This window comes from Bactrocera latifrons, unplaced genomic scaffold (genome assembly GCF_001853355.1).
Source record: "Bactrocera latifrons isolate USDA-ARS-PBARC rearing strain unplaced genomic scaffold, ASM185335v1 scaffold_22, whole genome shotgun sequence".
Taxonomy (NCBI): Eukaryota; Metazoa; Arthropoda; class Insecta; order Diptera; family Tephritidae; genus Bactrocera; species Bactrocera latifrons.
In genome coordinates, this window is record NW_017535741.1 from 2,166,729 (window position 1) to 2,184,276 (window position 17,548).

Sequence of the window (17,548 nt, forward strand, 5' to 3'; positions counted from 1 at the left end):
TTTTCAGCATGTTTGTCGAATTTATAACTGCAATATAAATAAAATATATTATAATAAAGGCCATAATTTCTTAATTACTGAGAAATAAATCAACCATAAAATAAAAAATGACATGCATATTCTGATTTTTAGAGTTTATGTAACGAATATGTCTGTATGTATATGCTAGCATACAACTCTATATAGATGTATATTAGGTATAGATCTAAAACGATGTTCAAATGCATATTCGATGACGTGAAATTTGGAAGATAGAAGGAAATGTTAAGAGAAAATTTTGTGCTAAATTCACTTCGGTTGTAACTGATAATTTTATACTCTTTCAATTTGCAAGAATCACAGAATTTTCAGCATTGGCAAATCTTTAATTTTCGCACGACACATACATATGTACATTGAACATATTAGAGAGCACGGAGCCATCGGCTTTTTAACTAAACGTAGCCCTCCTTACTTTGATGTCTCGTACTAAATGACAGTTTTGCATTTTAATTTGTGAATTAGTTATAGCCTTTTACAGATATTCGATTGACTGCATGTTGTTGGCGTGGCTCTGGTCGAATTCCGCCCATATATAATACTAACTTTCTCATGATGCCAAGTAACACGTGGATTAAGTTTCATCAAGATATCCCAACTCTTACTACAGTTATCGCTTGCTCGAATGGAAATTTAGAATTAAACTCGTCTTATGGTATTTATCCTTTTGATAAACATATGGTATGGCTATATACCATACAAACTTTCTCAAAATGCCAAGAAATACGTGGATTAAGTTTCACAAACCTTATTCAAATTATCGCTTTCGACCTCTTCATAGGGAACCAATCGGGCGAGTAACCTGCACTGCACATTAATTCATACATTGACTCCCCTCCCGCGGTCTAATGAGGCTAACATCGCATATTACTATGGTACAGCTAAGCTGRAGTATCGGACCTAATTCAATTCACACATACAACCAATCAAATCTTTCCTCTTTACAATATTAGCATACATAAAACGTGAGCTTACATAAAACGTCTAGAAACATAATTCTATTAAATTAATAGAAAGTAATAATAGGAAAATTTACAAGAATATCTKGTGAATACAAATGATATGCATTGGTATGACTTATAGTATACATATGTATGTAAGTAACAGGTCAATTGAAAAGTCCCCGGTCTGCCATAGTAAAATAAATTTGTTTGGCAAAATTCATTTTTTTATTCAACATAAGTAGTTTACTTTAAGGGTAATACGTTGATTATAACGGCCCTCCAATTTTTTGATACGCTTTTTTCAAAGTAGTGAATAAACATTATTCTATGCGTATCCGAAAATATAGGTGCTAATCAAAGTGGACTGCACACGATGAACTCTCCCCAATGCGTGGCAAAACGCAAATATCAATAGGCAAGGTTATGGCAAGACTATGGATTATTACGTTTCAACATCTCCAAACACCTATCATCAAGTAGTCGCTGTTTTTGGTCAAAMGTGATCTCTCGCGGCATCTACTGCATAGAGCTTTTCCAAAACCCAAATATTGGTGAATGATACCTTGTAGACGTTTAGTTGATATGTTTAGAGTATCTTTGTGTTTTCGATGCTTTCGTCAGTAACAACCTCTTTTTGGCGTAAACTGCGATCACCGTCTTTGATGCACACTTCACCACATCTGTGGGGCTGTGTCCGGAAACTCGTCATTAAGCCAAGTGTTTGATTCAACTGCAATTTTTTCCAATTTTTTCCATTTTTTTTAATTTTTTCACAATTAAGGCTAAGCTATCGGATGTTGTCAAATATACACGACTCTTATGAATGTTACGGATTTAGTTCTAGAGATATCACCTATTCTTCAGACCGGGGACTTATCAATTGACCTGTTATGTACACAGATACAGATTGAACTAATGTAACATCAGTTTTCGTTTAAAACCAAATATTTCGCTATATATAGCGAAAAAGGAGTACTTGTAAAATGAAAATAAACATGAAATATTAATTGCAAATGTTTTCATGGGCTTCAATTTCCGAAAGAAGGACATGTACGTACAGTATCCGTGCGTAATATTCGCCTAAATGCAATCAAATTCTATATATCCTATTATTGGCTATACGATAACTTAGTTTTGCRTTGCTGAAGCCGAGATGTACATAGATGTTACGATTTTTAACTTGATTGTTTTGTGTAACCAAGTTGCTATTGACAACCGCCAGCTAGTGAAACTCAAGCTTTAATGACCGCAGCAAAATTTATGTTCAAGTAACAACCAAGTAACACGTTATAGGTATAGTTACAGTAAATATTCCAAATATGGCCACAGTGAGATGTTTTAGAGACATGTAACTGCACAAGCATAAACATGTGACAGGTATTGGTGATCAGTTAATTTTAAAATTTTCATTTTAAGAAATTTGATTTTTTAATTTTATTTACAAAATTCGCGTTCTGAGCGGCCATCTTTTATTTAGACCTTTACTTTTTATATTTGATTGATCCGTAAACAACAAAATGTTCGTATTAGGTTCGCTTGAATCCAGAAAATCCTGTTATACAATTAATTTTATGTCTTGCATGCCGAAATTTTTAATCATACAATTTTTTTTTAATGAAATGTAAGGAAGAACTAAGTTCGGGTATAATCGAACATTTTATACTCTTACAAATTACAAGTATCAAAGAAGGGGAAATACCTTAAGATGTAATTGGAATTTAAGCAATTTTATATAAACATTAGGGTATTTTTATTTAATTTTTTTCAATCCCCACATGGAATTTCCTTGGAAATACCCTACAAAAATTCCCTAAAAATCCGCCCTTAATATTAACTTTAAGGACTGGACMAAACATGTAAAAATTTGTCATTGAATATACACGACMATCGTGATTTTTTATCTTTYAATTTCTATAGTCAATGGCATCGCTTTGGCTTTAGACACATATTCCTCAGAATTGAACACTCTACAAAAGTGCCCATTGTGACAAAGTCAAAACTCACACTGGCAAGGTAGTAAGGGTCTCTAAACCTGCTTATTCCACGAAATTCGCTTTGTTCTGTATATATCTCTTAAATGACAAGAGCATTAGAAAAAATGTAAATGACAAACTTGTAGGAAATTTTATTCAAAATCGCTATCATTATTACTTCTCGAGATATTCGGGTTTTTAAGTAAGGCTTTAAGAATTTTCATAGATGGTATGCATGTATGCTCCTGTTATAGAGTAATACGCCAGTCGAAAAAAATAACAAACAGTTAAACCATTAGAAAAAATTAAAAAAAAGAACATATATTAATATAACCTAATTAAACAACTTTTGGCATCCACTTTGCGAATTATTCAATCCAAAATATTCAGGCGTGTTGTGGAATCCAAGACCGAATTGCTTATCTATCAGAATTGAAAACCGATTCTGCTTTTCAATGGTGTCGCAGAATGTGATTGGATTTTTGTCTTTTCGAACATATAAAAAAACCAAGATTCGAATCAGCTGTTTACTAATGTGACAAAACTTGCAAATGAATACATTTGAAAGCAATCCTATTAAAGTTTTTACTGAGTTCCGAATTAAAAAAAGATTTTAAGAGATAACATTTATTGAATGAATAAAGRCGTATTTGGGTGTTAAATTTCGTTTTTCATTTTTACGGTTTCTCTTAATTGGCGGTTAGGGAAAAGTTTATTACCTTTGTGATTAAATTGTCTTCTATTGAAACTAAACAAACTAAGAAAGGAGAAGTTTTAACATATATTTCATTTTAACATATATGGCATATGCACATGCGGGAAACATGTGATAATTGCTTCCCAAAGACAAAATGTAAAAGATTTCGTTTCAAAGAAATTTGCGGATGATGTTTCAATATATAACCCTAGAAATTTCACTTTAATCAATTATTTATTTCCCTCCCAAAAAACTTCAAAAAAATAGATCTTTTAGGCCTCTAAAGCAGGCTCCCCCCTTAAACATCCGCATTTTTTCCAAAACCCAATAATTAAGACATTTCTTGTTTTATTCTTATATTTCTTCTATAGAAATAAAAGTAAATTAATTCGTAACAATACAATAACTTGATTTCTTAACTTACATTTCCAATCTATGTATGTGCGACTATCTTCTTGATTTGTTTCTGATAGCAAAACCGATAAAATTGGTTTCCGTGACACCCAAAACCGATACAAATTCTGTTTCGAATATCAAACCAATAATATCTGAATTCATGACACCTACTGCTTTTTTCGATCGGTTTCAATTCTGATTCCGACAACTATCAGATTCCACAACACCCCTGATTGTCTATTTCATTATTTTTTTTTTATTATAGCATAAATACAATTTATATAACTCTAAAAGAAAGAAGATTCGCTTTTGAAAAATTTCAAGATTGGATACATATACTATATGTTATGTAACATTTGTTAAAATTTGGTTTTATTTTTCTAACTTACTATTAATGAATTGCATACTTTTATTTTGTATACATGAATATAAAACAAAAAAATTAATAAATTGTTAAGTAATATTCGATTTTAATCTTTCAAACACAAAATAAGTTTATGCAATTTCTACCCAATAATTAACATACATTTTTTCATCAATGATATATAAAATTAATTATTCCCTTTCTTCGTTTCTCATAACACATTAACACATAAATTACATTTACTTCCTGGAAAAACGATAGTCGTTTGCCTATTTGGGCTAATCGACCTATAACTATGAACAGGATGAAGAGTCGAATACCTCAAGGGTGATCCATTTCGAGGTTCTCAACTTCAAAAAAAAAAACATAGAAAATTCAGACTAATGGGAATGCACATATATTATCACTCGAAAGATAATTTTTTGAAGATTATCACTTTCAACTGTTGGCCGCGGCTACGTCTCAGATGGTCCATCCATTGAGTCCAATTTTCGAACATTTCGACTAGTAACTGGCCTGTTTCGTAGCGTAATTGTCCGCATAGACTTTAGACTTTACATATCTCCACAGTAGAGTCTAACTGTGTGATATCTCACATTCTTGGTGGCCAATCGACCGGCACAAAACGTGAAATTATTCGCTCACTTAAGTGTTCTCTAAAAGTGCCCATACACGACATACAAGTGCGTTCGATCGGTATGTGTGCGCATGCGGTTTACTCGTGTATGGAAAATCGGAAGCAATTGCTCGATGCATCAAATCATTGATGCAACTGTTGCCCAAATGTTGAGCGAAGCACGCAAAATACATTCTTTACACGACGCGTAGGTCTTTAGATAAAGTTGGCCAAATGTTGAGCGAAGCACGCAAAATACATTCTTTACAGGACGAGTAGGTCTTTCCATGATGAAATGCCAAACAATACTGAACAACGATAACGTGACAACTTGACAGGACTCACGCGAGATCTGTCAAAAAAAAAGGCTACAGAAAAAAGGACTTCAACTTCGCTCCAATTAACTGATCTTAACACTTCTTATTTGTATTTCCATTTGAGCCATTTCCGATAGTAAAAGTAATGTAAAACATGCAAAACAAAACAACTTACTCGATAACATAGTTGTTGCTTTTCCATGTAATTTGTTGGACAAGAGAGCAAAAGCGAGCAAAGAACTGTCGAATCGAAGACTATTATTGTCATTTAAGTTCGCCAAAAGTCGGTATTATAGGGGTTCATTCCATGACGTTACAAAAAACGTTAGGCGTTTAATACAATATTTCTTTGTGGAAGCTTTTGCTTCAAATTTTGACATCTCACCCAATCAGAATTCGAGTTAGGTTTTATAAAGGGTATGTAATAATTTCAAGGATATGTGCAGAATAACTTTTACCACCTTCAGCAAATAAACATGATTCGTGCTTATTCTCTTTACTATTTCCGCAGAACTTAATATGATTACTGTGAACTGAATTTGTTTTTGTTGGTTAAGCTTGGTTTACCTTCAAGATAACAAATTATTTAACGTAACCGATAACTGGAGTTCCCTAACAGAAAATTTGTAGGTAACGAAACAAAACGAGCCCTGAACACAAGAAGTAGCCAGCAAAATGGTGCAATTCAATGCTATCAAATGTTATATAAGTATTCATACAAAAACTTTCAGCCTGCCGTATAGAGCAAGAAATACTATATTCCAATATGCCGGAGTGAAGCACAATAACCACGTTTCATACATTTTAAGCTTATAGTGAAAAACCAGTTCACGATGTGTAATAGCATTTCTACGCATACATAATATTTTACATACGAGTGTCAAAGCATGTGTGCATGTTATTTTATGCCTCATGCACTGTCGCCAACAATTCGACCTAGCAAGCAAAGCAATCAACAATTGGAGTAGATATCCCTGGTTAAATTCACTTTTGCTTTAGTTTTGATTTTTATTTCAGTTTAAATTTTTTGATATTTGAATGGGATTTCATTACTGTGTGGTATATTGCACTTTGTTATATTAGACACGGTCTGATTACTTCTACGCATTTATTTATATACATACTTATGTATGTATACGTACCCATATTACAAATACAATCAAATATATAAGTATATACTATATTAAACATATGTTATATTCTGTAGTACTTTAGGAAATCTGTAAATGTTGAAATTATTATTTTTGACTACGTACTTATTACAGATTTATTAAAAACTTAAAAAATTAATAGTAAGCGGAATATTTTGTACCTCCTCGGCATTACGTATACAAGGTTTGTACAAAACGTGTCGTGAATTTTTAATTTTCGCGGACTACACACATATATTTCATTTTCGATTGTTTTGTTGCGTTATGTTGGTGCTTATGTTCCTTATAGCAGAAACAGCCCAAATCGTAGAATCGTGGCCCGTGTCAGCTGATACGATCTATCTTATGGGCGCACAATGTAAATGAACAGCGAAAAACGCTACTCCCCTCTCTCCTTGCCGTAGGGTGCCGTAGGAATCCACGGAATTTTGGTATTGGCCGTGGAAACGTGTCAGCTGATTGCTCTCTCACAACGCAGTGTTGCCAATCTCGATATACTGTAGTAATTATAAAAGTTGTCTTCAATATGTTTGAAATTTTCTTAAAATAACTCAAAATCAGAGTCGAATGCTATTATTTATAAATATATAAATTATTTTTAATAGTTTGTTTTCAGTTTTGATATTTTATATTATAAAAAATTGTAACTGAAAACATAGATGTGCTCAAAACTATATATGCGTATTGAGCAATGGCAACATTGTTCAAATGAAAACAAGCAAAGATGGCTGATTTCTGCGTTTTTCCTGCGTGATCAACTTTTAATAGCAGAAACAGTGAAAAACGTAGAATCGTGGGTCGTGTCAGCTGATTCGACCTATATTATGGGCGCGTAATATAAGTTCCCAGTGAAAAACGCTACTCCCTTCTCTCTTTGACGTCGGATGACGTGAGAATCTACAGCATTTTAGTTTTTGCCGTGGAAACGTGTCAGCTGATTGCTCTCTCACAACCCAGGGTTGCCAATATATATATATAGATATCTTATACACATCTAGATGTGTATAAGAGACAGGTATAGGAGGTGGGCGTGGTTATTATCCGATTTCCTCCATTTTTGAAATGTATATGGAAATGCCTAAAAGAAACGACTCTATACAGTTTGGTTGATATAGCTATAGTAGTTTTCGAGATATTTACAAAAAAGTTAGTAGGGGGCGGGGCCACGCCCACTTTTGTGCCAAATTTCATTTTAATATCTTTATTTATGGCTTAGTTATGACACTTTATAGGTTTTCGGTTTGCGCCATTTTGTGGGCGTGGCAGTGGGCCGATTTTGCCCATCTTCGAACTTAACCGTCTTATGGAGCCAAGAAATACGTGTACCAAGTTTCATCATGATATCTCAATTTTTACTCAAGTTACAGCTTGCACGGACGGACGGACCGACAGACATCCGGATTTCAACTCTACTCGTCACCCTGATCACTTTGGTATATATAACCCTATATCTGACYCTTTTAGTTTTAGGACTTACAAACAACCGTTATGTGAACAAAACTATAATACTCTCTTTAGCAACTTTGTTGCGAGAGTATAAAAATTGTAATTGAAAACATAGATGTGTACAAAACTATATATGCATATTGAGCAATGGCAACATTGTGCAAATGAAAACAAACAAAGATGGCTGAATTCTGCGTTTTTGCCACGTTTTTCACTGCTCACACATTCCGCCGATAAGGAAGGAAAAGGAAGGAAGGCAATAGCGTTTTTCACTGGCTCTGTTATAACACATTTTGCTCGCTAAGGAAGGAAAAGGAAGGAAGGTTTTGGTTTGTCTTCAACTTTTGCTTACTCCAAAAAATGGATCAAAGAATTTGTAAACAATTTTGTGTGAGAAACCAAATTAAGTACGCGGACATTTCATATGTTGACTGGGGCATATGGTGAAGCATTGGAAAAAAGCAATTTTTATCGGTGGTTTTGGATTTTGTACGATGATAACGCCCCTGCTCACGCATGGTTGCATGTGCGCGTATAACCGTATTCTCCGGACCATGCCCTCGGTGCCTTTTTTATTCCCAAAATTGAAAAGACCCATGAAAGGAAGACGCTTCGCTTCGATTGAGGAGATATAAACTACATCGAAGGACAAGATCTTAAACGAAGGCAGAAATGCCATGTATCTGTGATAATTACTTTGTGGAGGCAAAATAGATATACATTAATAAATAAACGCTTACTTAAGAAACACAAAATTCGTTTTTTAACTAATCTCATACAACAATTAATATAATTAAGCACTTATATAGAAAGTGAGGCATTCATACTAAGTTGTCGGCCAGTTGTAAAATTTTCTAATAGAAGTAAGAACGAGTTAGGTTCCGGCGGAACTGGATCAAATTAACCGCATCGGACTCATTGCCGGAGAAATATTTTTAAAAAATTTGCGTAAGAATTCAATATTCATTATTCAACGAAAACATTAATGGATAACTTACATACATAAATTATTTGCATTAGCACATTTCGCTTTGTGTCCGAGACATTTCATTAAAATCAATATAATTAACTAAAATGACTCGTGCGTGATAAAAATACAATCATATATCATCCTATATTTAATATATGAGGAAAAACCAAACAAAAACTCGGAAGTAATATATTAGGGATAGGAAGTTTAGTTCAAGGTCAATACCAATTTCAATCAATTTCAACGTGAAACCACATATTGATTAGAAAACTTAATATAAGTAAATAGGGTATTTTGAAGAAGGTATGCACTGATTGCATTACTATACTATATCACATATTATACGTTCACTTAAGTTTACTAAGGTATCTTATATATTGACCGACATATATACGATATAAATCTAACCGGCAGACATTATTTTTTAGTACAACAATACACTGCTATTAGAAAAATAGATATAAAGTCAACTGGAACAGGAATGTTTACGGAAAGTATTGACCCAGTTGTGATGCAAGGGCGCATTGTTATCAGAAAAAGATTCTCTCAAAATTTCATTAATAAATCTCACAGATTGACTGATATTTTCGGTAAAGAATCGGGCATATAGACACTATTCAGTATCAAGGGACTGACTTGTGCGTTTGAAGACTAAAACAGTGGTTGTCACTTTGTATATGACAATTGTTCATGGTGACTTCACACGTACGCTTACGCTCTATTGGTCAGTCGCTGTCGAGACCACGACGAAACATCTTCATCATGTATTGTCGTGTACCTAGGAATGCATTTTTTTTTTTTTTTTTTTTTTTATGAAAAACATTTTGAGTGTTAGGTTATTCGACACTAATGTCACTCAAAGAGTGGTAGAAAAAAAACTTATACTCAGTAAGCATAGTTGATAAAACTTTAGAAGTTAGGGAGATTGATAATAAATCTATTAGAGGGCGAGACCACGCCAAACTGTTGAAATTAATCAAACCACAGATGAGCCTCTCCATTGCGACTTCAAGTTCCAAATTAGAGTTTCGTATCATACAGTGAAGCTTAGATATACAGCATTATTCCTTTGCAGCATTAACCTTCTTATAACGTCTAGAAAAATACGTACTAAGTTTCATATTTAGATGTCTCAATTTTTACATATGTTTTCGATTGTGCAGACGAATTGAATGACGAACAGTCTTGACAAAACTTTTATACTCAATAGTAACATATTGCGAGAATTTAAAACCAGAAAATAAATAGATACGTAATAGATGTATGTCTGTTACAGTTATTATAATGAAAATCTAACTTACCCTGCATTTTCGGCTGCAACAATTGACATGTGGGGATCATCTGTTAGCTGCGTGTAGATGTCCCCGTCTCCCGTTTCTGCCCAGGATTACACACTATCCTTTTCTTCAACGCACGTGTTTTTCATACGATTCGTTATAAAATAATTACTATACGAAAGGTTTTGATGGAATAAACCAGACTAAGACTAAATAATTAAGGTTCTCGATTTCTTGGATTTATTATACTTTTTAACGTGCGTTGTGTGTAATACTTAACTGTAAAGAGTAATAGAAAAAATTTTAGTAATATGAAGAATAAGATCTATTATAAACATATTATATAATATAACATCCAATTTAGAATTGAGTAATATCTACTGAAATTTTACTCAATATGTAAAATTTGCTAGGAAACGAACATTTTTCCGCCGTAAGCAAAAAGCTGTCAAACACACAAAAATTAACATATGAAGATCGCACTTCACAGGAACATAGTAGTTGTACCAGTATAAGAAAGAAACGATTTATCGATTTCGGTTTAAAATTATCAGTTCGTGTCAAACATGATCTTAAATGTACATATGTATATGTAGGACTTATAATTTAAGAATTTTTCTTAAATGGGACATTTTGTTGAAGGATTTTCAAATCCTTAGATGGTAATTAAGTCAAATAGTAGAATGTGTAAAGAGTCAACGAGGAGAAAGCCAATGTATTTTATGGATGCTCCATTATTTAGTATCTTCTCTAATCTATTTAACTACATTTATTAAATTAAAAGATCTGGAATGTCCGGTCCTTAAATTGGGAAGGTGCGAATTCCGTGTGGGATTTGTGGTAGGAAAGACTTCGTCGCCGAATGTTGACACTCAGTTCGTGGATGAACATGTTGCACAAAAGCGAAGTTTTTTACTATATCGCTGATTTGCGCCTACACCCCGAGTGAAGAGAAGAACAGTGTGACCAAAGACGTTTTCTATGAGCTCTCGGAGCTCAAGTATAATCACTGTACATGCCACGATTTCAAAATCGTGCTTAGCGACATTAACGCCAGGGTGGGCAGAAGGTATCTTTGGCACAACGGTCGCTGTACTCAGCGCCATGATGAAACATCCCTAAATAGGTTAAGGCTGATCGACTGCGCCGAAATATCGACGACCAGAAATATAGTTAACTGTAGCACTAGATTTCATCTCCCCGCAAAACTAAAACGGCTATTGACGTTGAGCAATACCAAAGGTTCCGTCAGGATCGGGAAGGACCTTTCCGAGTCGTTCGATACCAAACAAAGTTTCAGACAAGGTGACTAGTTGAATAGAAAAGTTACAATTTTCTATAAGAGTGTAAAACCATTGATGTTGATATCATTGGAATCAACAAGTGCGCCGTTAGTTCAGCATTCTCCAGACAGGATGAATAACTCTTGCCAACAGGTGCTACTTCAGACTGAGCAGGCAATTGAGAATAAAAATCCTCTCTCGACGAACAAAGACCAAACTCTACAAGTCACTCATCATCACCGTCCTGCTATATGGTCCAAAGGCATGGACGATGACGACATCTGATGAGTCGGCGTTACGAGTTTTCGAGAGAAAGGTTCCGTGGAAGATTTGCGGTCCTTTGGGCATTGGCAACGGCGGATATCGCAGTAGATGAGGTAGTTCAGCGAAGTAAGAAACAGCAGTTACGATGGCTAGGTCATGTCGTCCAAATGGATGAAAACACTCCAGCTCTAAGAGTATTCGATGCAGTACTCGCCGAGAGAAGCAAACGAAAAGGAAAAACTTGGATACAAACGGGAAGTGGTTTCTACGCTAATAAAGAAGAGGAAAAGCTTATTGTTGGATATTATCTTTGCCGACCCACAAAATTAAGCAGAGGCAATGTTATAATCTGAATAGCTAGCTAGCTAGCCTCTATTTCCAAAAGATGACGTCAGTACGAGAACAGATATTTTTAAGATTCTGAAGAACAAAACTGTGGGACTATTTATTATATACAAATTTCAAGGAAAGTTTACTTCATGAATGTCTATGGCGAAATTTTAAGGCATTGGAACTAGCTTAAGGTAATATTATTTTATAAGATTACATTTGTAATGATCGAAAACATCTAAAATATATTTTTGCGATAATTTTGAACTTCTCGAAATTTTAAATCTCACTGCTGATATCTAAAATCTGTGTTTGTATGTTTCAGTGAATTGTGGTACTTTCACGCATTCGTATATTATGTACAAATATTTCTGCCGGCGCTTGGACATTTACTTTTGTTATTGTAATTATTCATATTTGGCATAATGAGCATACTCATGTGAGTATTCTCAGTACCTATGATGAAAAATGAACCATTTTTGGCTTTGACCTTGAAAAGCTTTATCTAAAAATCGAGTGCAATCAACTTCTCACAGAATTCATTTGATTTGTATTTGGTGTTGTAGTTGTAGTGGTAGTACCTGTGTGAATTTCTATCTTAAGTTTAAATAACTTTTGTATTACTTAGTCATACTTAAATTTTACTTGTTTTTGTTATCGTTTTTTGTTTGCGGCCATACAGAATTTAAAGAAACTTGGTTTTATATGTTAACTTCTGGTATACTATTTTTTATAAATATGTCAAATAAAATTACCAGTAAAATATTGAAATTATCACAAAAATCGAAATTGTTAAGGAAGAAGGGAATATATTATTAATATTGCCAATAAATTATTGTATTGTCTATTATCATTTTACTGCGGTGTAATGTACCTAGTACATTTTTGTGTTTAAAGTTACCTAAACGTCTATCAAAGGCATTAACACTAATTATTATTATTATTACTTAAGAGTATTAAATATGGATGTGGTGTCAAACTAATTTAGTTGTTAGGCAGAACAAAAATAGAAACGAATGGTTACATAAAAACGTTCTAATGCTGCGGCTTACTATGAGAAGCCTAAGAGGAAACTCTAAAACAAAAATAAACAAAACTGGGTTTTCCTACCTATTTCAAGAACTTTTCATATAAATAAATGCATATTCTGTTGGTAACTATACTAATGTAAAGTTATGCCTGTAGAATAACTTTTTAGTTGTATCCTTGTTTTGACGTTATACAATATTAAGCATAAATCTGTAATATACATATGTATATCTTTATGATATAAAATTTAAACACAAGGGTGGTAAACAATATTTCAAATTTCCAAAAATATAATATAATATAAATTTCATCATCTATATCTATATCTAGAAAGCATCATTAAAGAACTTCAAGAATTTAAAGAAATCAAAAAATCTCGATAATGCGTTTACTTTTCTAGCAACTAACATAAGCTCAATTTAGAAACGCGAAAAAATACAATAGGTTTTCATTTTGGATTCATTTCATTTCCTCAACCTCTCGAAAATGGTGTGGTCTAATAACAAAAGTGAAATTTCTTCTTATCCCGCCATGATACATCTTAGAAATTCTTGCTTTACACAAGGAAATTAATTGTTATATACTATTCCTATTCAAATAGAATTTGACTCTAAATTAATTTGGAAGGCAAGTAAGATGCAAATATTAGTATCAGTTTTTATACTCCCGGCAATTAAGTCATATAAATACATAAGTAGTTTATGAGAAAACCAAAAATAGTCGATTTGTTATAATTTAGAATGAAAAAGAACAGAAAATATATGATGTGATGCGCTTTAGAAGGCGATATTCGACACATCTATTACATTTAACATGACCATTTAATTTATCAGAAAAGTTAAAAACATGCAGTGATAGTCTTTCTAATATTATTAGTAATTAATATAATTTATATTAAATTATATAGATCAATATTACATAATAGTTTCTTAAAGGGGTTTTTTGTATTATTAAATATAAAAATTTGTTTAAAATATTCTCTTTAAATTTTAAATCGATCAGGGCGCATGGCAGGTATGTTCGTTTTTCTCAAAACTCAATTTTTGAAATCGGTGGACACGATTTCTCGAAAAGTCATGGACCGATTTAGTTCGAAATGTGTACACGTCTAGTTATTGAACGAAGGACATTTTTTCTTTATTGACATGCAATGAAAAAAATATATTTTTTATTTTTTTAAATTTAATTTCATTTACGCTATAATTGAAATTAATATTTCATTTTATTTTTTCTTAATTGAAATACGAAGTCGGTGTATCACTTCTATCAGAATAGCTAATTTATGTCTTACTCATTGAACGTAATAAATTAAAAACTATAATTATAATTAGATAATCTAATTTAGTTTATATGAGCTTACTAAAAATATAAAAAAAAACCGAACGAAATAAATCGTGAAAATACCTTTTTTTGTACCTCTGAGACCCACACAACCCCTCAACATCTTAAAGATACCAAACAATAAAGGACAGTATGACGGTATTCCCACAACATCAGAGCTGGGGCAGATGTCTCGTAATCCGATATATTTATATTAAAATTAATATAACACATTAATCATATAATTGCTAAATAAAAGTACTGATGTCTATAATTCTTGCTTCCAGATTTAGTGGCCAGAATTATAAAAGACAAAAAATTTTCTGAAGCCCTAAAACACATATAATATATCCCATCCCCCTACTAAAAGTCATCTAATGCGTCGAAATTAAAAATATTGGGTATATAAGGAAAAGGAAATTGATGCAGATAGCTTTATATTGGGATTTATCCAGTTTCATTCATATACAGCTAGTGGTTAAGGAAACAATTAATTTAATTATAATATGGCATATATTGACCTAAATAAACTGGTTAAAGTCAAAGAAATTGCCCAATTACAACCATTGAAGGCACACGGATTAATAATTAACATAAATAATAGCATAATAATTAACATAAAAACTATTTGAAAGTACCTCACATATTTGCCGATTGCGGTATTAGCTCAGACGGAAGTTAAAAAATTTGCAGTTTAAGTATAAGGAGGTATTGGAACTAAATTGGCCTGATTTTACACATTTTCGAAAAAAGGGCACACGATTCTTCCTGAATTTATCTGAAATATCTCAATAATTGTCCGATATTACCGGTATAAAGTCAGATATAGGCACTGAGGGCTTGAAAATGTATGGTCCGACTTCGACAATTTTTCGCTAGATAGTTATCGCTTTTAAAATTTTCAACATACCCGTTATATGGGGGTGAGCACGGTAACACCTGATTTTTCCCATTTCGGTGCATACTACTACATTAAAGTTTTGTTTTTTAATTAGCTTAGTTGTGGCACTTAATAGGTTTTCGGTTAATGGCATTTTGTGGACGAGGCAATGGTCTGTTTGTGTCTATATGCAATACCAACCCTTTTTGGCCTAGTATCTGTTTTTACTCAAATTATCTCTTACAGAGACAGATAGATAGACAGTAACTTCATTTCAACTCGTCTCATCATTATGATCATTTATCTATCTCGATTCGTTTGAGGTGATACAATCATGATGTGAACAAAACTATTACTCTCTCTCTGTACCATTATAACATTTGATTATGCTGATACATAGTACATAGAATAATGTATTAGACGTTATTTATAATGAAATTTTTTTTATCCATTATAAATTAACATTCAATTATCCAATTTGTATGTATGTTAGATATTTAATTATCATCTGATATATTTAATTCAAACCTTACCTTAGTATAATACACGAATACCGCAACTTTTATTATTTTTCAACATCAAAGGCTCAGTGTATATATCCCGGATTTATTTAGTATAAGATCAACATTAAAGAATATATCACGGTTGTTTATATGTATGAGCTATTACGATTTATAAAATATATTTTTTCATTTTAGTGGTATATTTTCAATACATGTTTGGATAAAAAGGTCATTTGCTTTAATACACTTTTGTTAACACAAAGAAGATGAGAGCACATTTAATTAAATTTGAGTAAATATAATATTTTATACGGGCTGTGTCTTACAATATTATTAAGTAGTTTGATCTATTGTTTTTCCATTACGCACATTATAATTGGATATATTTTTAAGCTTCATAACCTAATATTTCAGAAATTTGAAACCGATTTCTTTTAGACACTTGAAAATCACTATACATATACACGGTTTTTTATTTTCTCACATAAATCATAAGCCTAACATTACGTATATAATTTAGCATACAGGCCTTTCATTTCGATTAATGAGTATTTACATCAAATGTTAATTCTGCTAATAATTTTTCCTTAAGTTTTTTCCTAATTTGTTTTTATATTTTATTTTTTATACACATATTTTTGAGTACGTTAACGCTTCTGTTGTTAAGTTAATATTTCTTTGCAATATTTTCTAGCTATAAAAATTAAAAACATAGTAAACACTTTTTTGATTGCTTGATTGTTTATTATTAGTGTGACTTTTTAACCATTTTTAAATCAATATAGGTATAAATATGTATCAAGACAGCTCCAATTTTTACTTGCACTTTTTAGCATTTACAAATTGAAATTAGAATCTTTTTAACGAGCTAGATGCACTAGAATTCTATCGAAGAACTACATTTTTCAATTTTAGAATTATGTTCCGTTTTGGCTACTATTTGTTTTTGCTGGATATTAAACATTAATGTGTATTAATAATAACGGTACTAGGATTGTATAAGCATATGTATTGAAGAATTGATTCCTTTTGACAATTAATTATAAATTTTATAAAAAATGAAAGCTCTGCGATGTGTTAAATAACTTATTTTAGGAATCATTGAACGTTGTCGCAAAATACCTAGGTACGTCATAAAAATACATATACATACATATGTATATGTGCATCAGTATGTACGTTTATTTATTAGTATATATATACATACGTATATATATATATATGTATATACATATATATATATACATATAAATACACAAATACGAACAAGCGGAAATGGTCTAAACTGAAAATCGTTAATACTACTGAAACAGCACTCAACTGGCAATGATTAAAATTATTTGAGTACATATTGTAGAGAAGGCAGCAAAAATTCGGAAACCATACGAATGAACAACACAGACATACATATTTGTATTTCGTTTTTAATACGTAAGCAATAGCCATGAAAAAAAAGAAGAATATGTATACACAAACACTTAACCATATAAACAATTTAAAGAGAAAATGAGTTAGAAACCAAAAGGTGAAAAGGTAAATTATGAATAAAATTTACAGCACGAAGCCAGTTAATACATATGTATAATATGTCAGAGATTTTCAACAAAATACTAATGGCGTTAAATAAAATGAATATTGTTATTAAAAATATATTTTTAAGCGACCACATTTATACTTGTGGCGTGTTTATTTACATACGAATGAATATGTTATTGAACACAGCTGACTAAAAATGAAAGTGAAATTTAT

At 32.1% G+C, this 17,548-nt stretch overlaps 1 protein-coding gene across 8 annotated transcripts in view; it reads right to left on the minus strand.

The window, feature by feature from the left end:
- Positions 1-17,548, minus strand: part of LOC108968554 (nuclear receptor coactivator 2) — a 55,809-nt gene that overhangs the window by 35,825 nt on the left and 2,436 nt on the right. Inside the window, exons 2-3 of one of the 8 annotated variants that reach the window (XM_018932665.1) lie at positions 15,830-15,958; positions 10,215-10,469 (exon numbers count right to left, since the gene is read on the minus strand). In XM_018932665.1, coding sequence (XP_018788210.1) covers positions 10,215-10,243 — 29 coding nt within the window. In that variant the 5' untranslated portion in view covers positions 10,244-10,469; positions 15,830-15,958. Of the gene's footprint in view, positions 1-10,214; positions 10,470-15,829; positions 16,423-17,548 lie in introns of those variants that run through there. The other 7 variants (XM_018932664.1, XM_018932663.1, XM_018932668.1 and 4 more) reach the window with 7 other exon arrangements.